Raw genomic sequence first — 6,653 nt, forward strand, 5'->3', positions numbered from 1 at the left:
ACAGAATGGTTGAGGTGCGGGCAAGTGGAAGATAGAACTACACAAAGGAGTCCACAATGAAATAATACCACCGGAAAAAAAAAGCCAGGCCGTGGTGGTGCACACCTTCAATCCCAGCACTCAGGGAGGCAGAGGCAGGTGGAACTCTGTGAGTTTGAAGCCAGACTGGTCTACAGAGTGAGTTCCAGGGCAGCAAGAACTACACAGAGAAATCCTGTCTTGAAAAAAAACAAAGCAAACAAACGCCTGGGGTTACCCCCCCCCACACACACACAACTACACACAACTGGCCCTATGTATCACATTTCCATTCCTTTCAGGAACTCCTGCAGTGTGGAACAATGCAAGAGCATCCCCAGGCCCAATAAAGGTAAAAAGTAGCATAAATGTTTCCAATCATGTGTCTCTGCCGCTGGGGGAGAAAAACCTCAGTTCTGGCTGGGAACAGTGTAGTTGAAACTTGAAACATCCTGTTACTAAAGATAGGTGGGCAAAGGTTTAAGCTAGCGGCCTTCTAATACTACCCCTATTATGCTGCTGTTACTATTTCTGCCTCAGCTCGGTCATCCCCGCCTGCTAACTGCACAAAGCTGCCTTGTCCTAACAACGGCATTCCTCATTCTCCCTGTGGCTAGCCGCCGCCACACCCGAGTGTGGGAGGCAGCAGCTGGCCATGCTACTGAGAAACTACCACTGGACACTACCCCTGCATGCTGAGACCATTCGCTGACAGAAGTCCGCACTTAACGTCTCAACTCTTCCAAAGGAAAAAGAAGCATCTTTCTAGGAATGTGGAGCTGGTCTCCTTCAAAGACTGCCACTAGTGTTTAGAGAAACTGTCCAGGGTAAAAGCCTAGAACTCTTTGCTTTGATCATAACAGCTTCAATGATAAAGCTGACTCCAGCTACTTCTTACACACAGTGCTTCTCCGCTCCTCTTTTTCAGAAACAGGATTCTGAGTTTCAAAGGCACATGACCACCTGGGTCTCCCAGTCTCTCTCTGACCCCAGCTACTTCCTACAGACAGAGCTTCTCCGCTCCTCTTTTCAAAAATAAAGAGGATTCATGACCACCTGGATCTCCCAGCCTCTCTCCTGCAGCTGGTTGGGATCGTGTGACTAGTTTCTGGCCAAAAGTAGGAGGCGAGGACTGTGTAGTGAGAGGACCACACACAACCTGGCTGGGAGGTAACGAGACCAGAAATCAGGAACAATGGGGAACCATTCTGGAGCCTTTGTTCTGGATGTTTTCTTTGGGCGTTGCTTTGGTTTGGATGGGTCCCCCAAAGCTCATGTGGTGGAGGCTTAATCCTGGTGCAGAAGCGCTGGGGGGGGGGGGACCTTTGAGGAGCTGGGACAGACTCATACGGTTGTCATGGGATAATGGAAGGGACAAGTTTACACCTCCAACTCACTTGTCCTTCTGCCTTCAGCTGTGCGTGACGTATCGAGGCCCTTGCCAAATGCCAGCTCCTTGACAGTGGACTTCTCAGACTCCACAACAGTGGAGATAAATTTCTATAATTACTCAGTCTGTGGTATTTTATTATTAAAGCAGCAAAACAAAACAGAAAAAAAAGATAAGTATCCTGGTTCTTTATTTTGTTTTTCGCATGAGCTGAATTTGAGAGTAATAAGACTATCTTATACACATTATTTCATCAAATTTAAGATAGACAAGGAAAGACACATTGCCAATTTATGTGAAAACAGAAAAAAAAATTGCTGTTGGTTAAATGACAGCATCCCCTTTTCTTTCCAAAAATGGATTTATGGTATTGATGGAATTTTTAAAAAGATTTTATTTTTATTAAGTATATAGGTATGGAGGCCCAAAGAGGAATTTGCATTCCCCGAGCTGGAGTTATGTGTGGTTATGATGAGCCACACATGATGCCAATATGATGAGACCTGGGAACCTAACTCAGAGACTCTGCAATAGCAGCAGGATGTGCTCTTCAGCAATGGACCATTTCTCTAGCTCCATGAGCTCCATGAAAGACTTTTTAATAAAAACGCCCTAGACACAGGACTGTTTCATCATTAGTTCACTCATCCATATGTACCAAAAGGAAAACAATAAATCGAAGGCGTCTCAAACTTCAAATTAAGGATCTGACACTTCTGAATGTATTCTTAACTAAAAAAAGAAAAAAATATTTTTATTGTTTGTCAGTTTTTGTTTGCTCCTCATATGATCATCCTGTGTCATAAGAATATTGGCGAGGCAACAATCCTTAAAAGATGTCATTGTTGTCCCTAGATACGCTAGCCACTGTTGTGGAATATTAGTTGAAGATGCGTTACATTCATTTATGCTGTGGAACATTTGCTTAATGATGCAAAGATGGTTTGCATTTTTTTTATGTTGTATTTGTTTAACTCTGTGAAGCTCTGTTACTCTGCCTGTCTAAAGTACCTGGCTGGTCTAATAGAGAGCTGAATGGCCAATAGCTGGGCAGGAAACAGGATAGGTGGGGCTGCCAGACATAGACAATAAATAGGAGAAAAAAAAGAGGATGGCGGAGTGAGAAAAGGAGGAGAGGAGGACATCAGGGGCCAGCCACTCAGCTACACAGCAAGCCACAGAGAAAGATAAAAGCCCAGAAGCAAAAGATTGATGGGATAATTTAAGAAAAGCTGGCTAGAAATAAGCCAAATAAGGTCAGACATTCATAAGAAAGAGTAAGTGTCTGTGTATTTATTTGGGAGCTGGGTAGTGGACCCTCCAAGGAGCAAAAAAACAAAAACAAAACCCAACAACAAATCACTGCCTCATTACTCTAAGAAGATACCTGAAGTAATTAACTTCTAAAGAGAAAAGGTGTGTTTGGGCTCATGGTCTTGGAGATGCTGCTGTCCGAGATCTGGTGACCTCCAGCAAGGGCAGCCCAGCATTGCAGGCATATGTCTCAGAGAAAAACTCCTCCCATCAGGAGCCAAAAAGGACAGGTGAGAAAATGCTGAGTCAAATCCCCACCGTTTCCTTCAAGGCGGGTCTATGAGGACCTAAGCACATTCTACAAGGTGCTACTTCTCAAAAGTTCCATCCCCTAGTAGCCTCCAGAGCACCACTCTGTGGCCCAAGCTTTCTGTATATGGACCTACGGGAAACAACAAACAGCCAGACTCAACCCTGTAGTTTTCACTGCGGTCGCCCTCCCTGCAAGTGTCGGGGGCTGATACTTTCTTGATTCTATCAGATGACAGACAACCAGAAATCACAGTATTTCCGCAAATGACCTTTCACATCACAGGCATTGAGCCACTCCATTAGATAAAGGTCACTGTGCTTCCTGGGGACTTGATGCCACATCATTTCTGATGCACACGGATGATGGCTCTTGTACAGCTACTTCCTCCAGGTGACATCTAATCTGATCACTTCTCCACTTTCCAAATCCCACAGATGCAGAAAGGGATACATTTGCTGCCAAGGCCTCCTGGCCAACAGCAACCACAAGACACAATCAACGGAAAGACAGATACTAGGTTCAGAGCTATTCGGAATATGCATTCTAGGATTGCTTCCTTGAAGTAGGTAGCATTGAGGGTTCCATTTGCAGGTAAAGATGCTGAGACCAATAGCTTGTCCAAACTCTCACATGCGGTAGTAGACTTTGGCCAAAAAAAAAAAAAAAAAAAAAGACATCTGTTTCCTAAGCACTGACCTCTGGTTCTGCAGCAGAACCAGGAAATGTCCACCCACTAGCTAGGAATGCATGCACGTGCACATACGTTTTTATTTAATGTCGTGATGTATGTTCGGGTGCACATGTGTTGGCGTATGGAAACACCACACGTCAACTTCGGGTATTGCCTCTCAACATTTGCCCAATTTGGTTGTGGAAACAGGACCTGTCATTGGTCTGGAGCTATTGGACTCTGCTGGGGTGGGGAGCAAGCCAGTGAGCCCCAGGGATCTGTCTGTCTCCGCCTTCCCAGGACGGGGGTGGGGGTGGGGATGGAGGAGAGGGGAGGGGTCACGGGAATGGGAGGGGACACAGGCAAGAGTATGCTACCACACCCATTCCCATCCAGTGCTTTGCTAATGAGTGATCTCCCTAGCTTGAACTCACATTTTTAAACAACGTAGAAACATAAAACTAAGGATATTTCATAGCCTGGAAAAATACAGGAAAAATTCAAACTTCAGAGTTCATAAAAGGTTGAATTTTATCAAAAAAAGTGAGAATTTGTTTTTCCTTGACACAAAGGTACCTATGTGATATTTTAAATTTTGCTTCTTAGTCCACTAAATCTTAAGTATTTACTATCATGCCTATTACACAAAGTTTGCAGGTCTTAGTTTATTTGTTGCAGGCTATGCGACAGTCCCCAGGTCTTATATTTTTGCTCATTTAACTGTTTCCACAGTTCCATTTGGGAGCCAGATCGGTAAGCGCTTTCCCGCCACCTGCAGGTAGGTCCTGGGCGTGTCCCCGTGCACTGCAGTGGCCCAGCAAACCCACTTCTCTGGCTAGGGCCTGCTTCCCGGTCTCTCCCACAGGGGAACAGAAGGCTGAGGAACCGGGCAGGATGTGGGGACAGGACACAGCCTCGGGTCTGCACAGATCTCCACTGGACAAGAAATGAACTTTCCAGACACAACGGCGCTGGACCTTGTGTGCTCTCCGAGCGGCGATATTCGGGACTTTTGCGCCACGGCCTCCAGGGCTTCCGCAGCGGGTTTCGCCGGAGTCTCCTGGGGCAGGGACAGCAGCAGCGGAATGGCAGAGCCATCCTCCCAGCAGCTCTCCCGCCCTGGGCCGCGCCGCCCCTTTTCAGTCGGCGCCACGCCCGGCGTGGTTGCATCAGAGCCGGAGGCGGGCGACGCACGTGGAGCGGGGCGTGCGGTCCGTGAGGCGCGCGCGGCGGCTAGGGGATGCCCTCTCCCACAGGGTCCCATACCCCGAGCGTCCCCCCCCCCGCCACGTCCTCACTGCTAATAGCCAGGAGCCCCTGCAAGTTGGCACCAAGCATTCTCTGCCTTCCGCCCTACGGAAACGGTTTCTCGAGTCTCCCGGCTACCGAGAGCTCTGCTGTCCCATCTTTGGGTCCCTAGTTGGGGACCTGCGTGCAGGCAAGCCAGACACTCACCTGACGATGGAGGTCGTCCCAGAGGCCTCCGTACTGCCGGTTCCAGGGATGCTGAAGGTCTGGCCATCTTGCAGCCGCTGCCCGCGCACCCCCTCGGGGTCACCACCTCCGCTGCTGCTTCTGGAGCTACACAGCTCACGGAGGCGACACGCCGGGCCCCGGGGCAGCTGCTGATGGCCGAGCTGGCGCAGCAGGAGGGGCAGGCGGGCGCTCATGTTGCTGCGGAACACGGGGCGACTGGTTCTCCGGTGGCGCCGAGATGCTGCAGCAAGTTCCTCCCTGGGTTGGCGAGGCTGGCGCCAGAGAGAGCCAAGCTACACAGTAACGGGCCAGCAGCAGGAAAAGACTAGGCTCTTCCTCGTGGGAGGAACAGAGGCCCCTAGGGGGCACTGTACCTAGTGGCGGTGACGTTCGGAGGGCGGGGGCCAGCGGACGCAAGGCTGCTGGTTGGAGTTGCCTGAAAGTCAAGAGAGTAGGTGGGGCACCGCAGTGGTGCTGAGCCCTTTCCCTGAGGTTGTAAGGCCCACCCTTCTGCCTCAAAACTTGGTGCCACCCTTGATGTTTAGCATGCAGCTCACTGTACGTAGGAGGTAGTGGTTCTAAGTCCAGTTTAGACCAGAAGAGAGGGTATATTACGTCGGAAGTGGGAAGTGGCCTAAGGGTAAATGAGTCAGTACTTGGAGTTTGCTTCGCTGACTTTGTAGCCTTATGCAAGTAAGTTAACGTCATTGGCTTAGGACTGAGAGTTTTACAAGGTTTATAATTTCCGAGGCCAGAGGGAATAAGGTTGCGACTGTGTAGCCCCCAAGTAAGGTGAGGTAAAATTCGTCCAAGGTAGGCAGTTTTGGGGTGCTCACACTGCCCCGTGTGCTAGAAAGATAGACCGTTTAACCCCAACCGGTGTAAGGAATTGCATGGCATGTGCTTGATTTCCAACCAAGAGAATCTGGGGATGCAGAGAAGTTCTTGACAGAGCTGTCAGTTTGCCCAACTCCAAGGATGATCCTCCTCCTTTTCCTGTCTAAACATTTTACTCATGTGTATGAATGTGCTTGCCAAGGCCCCCAAGTGGAGGTCAGTCAACTTGAATTTTTACAGGGTGGGATGGGGTTGAGGAGGGGGCAGGAGTTCTGGGACTAGAACTCAATTTCTCATGTTTGGCAGCAAGTGCCTTTACCTGGTGAGCCCTCTCCTGACACGGGAGTCATGTTTTTGAATTGCATGGCCAAGCAGTTTCCAAAGAGGGTGTTATTTAACACCATGTACCTGAAAACTCTACCTAGGCCGTCACATTTTAGAAAAAAAAAATGTGCACCTGATTGGAACTGGGAACCATAAAAACTTGTTATGAAAAATACCTTTGATGGAAGTGAGTGAAACCACAAGTCCTTTTGAAGACAGTATTTGGGGGGCTGTCTTCACTCTTCATCATTGATGTGGATTGGATAAGTACCCACCCCCAAAGCCCATATGTTAAGGATCTGGTCACCAGCCTGTGATGTCATTGGAAGATAGAGGGCTATTTTAAGAGTTGAGACTTTGGTGTAGGAATT

The 6,653-nt window shown here is 48.7% G+C and overlaps 1 protein-coding gene across 1 annotated transcript in view; it reads right to left on the reverse strand.

The window, feature by feature from the left end:
* The window catches only part of Mthfd1l (methylenetetrahydrofolate dehydrogenase (NADP+ dependent) 1 like), a 189,036-nt gene extending 183,391 nt beyond the window's left edge, over window positions 1–5,645 (reverse strand). The window contains exon 1 of the mRNA XM_057761342.1: window positions 5,101–5,645. Within this exon, the coding sequence (XP_057617325.1) occupies window positions 5,101–5,315 (215 nt within the window). The 5' untranslated portion in view covers window positions 5,316–5,645. The remainder of the gene's footprint in view (window positions 1–5,100) is intronic.
* Window positions 5,646–6,653: the final 1,008 nt, after the last annotated feature.

This window comes from Chionomys nivalis, chromosome 2 (assembly GCF_950005125.1).
Source record: "Chionomys nivalis chromosome 2, mChiNiv1.1, whole genome shotgun sequence".
In the NCBI taxonomy this organism is placed as follows: Eukaryota; Metazoa; Chordata; class Mammalia; order Rodentia; family Cricetidae; genus Chionomys; species Chionomys nivalis.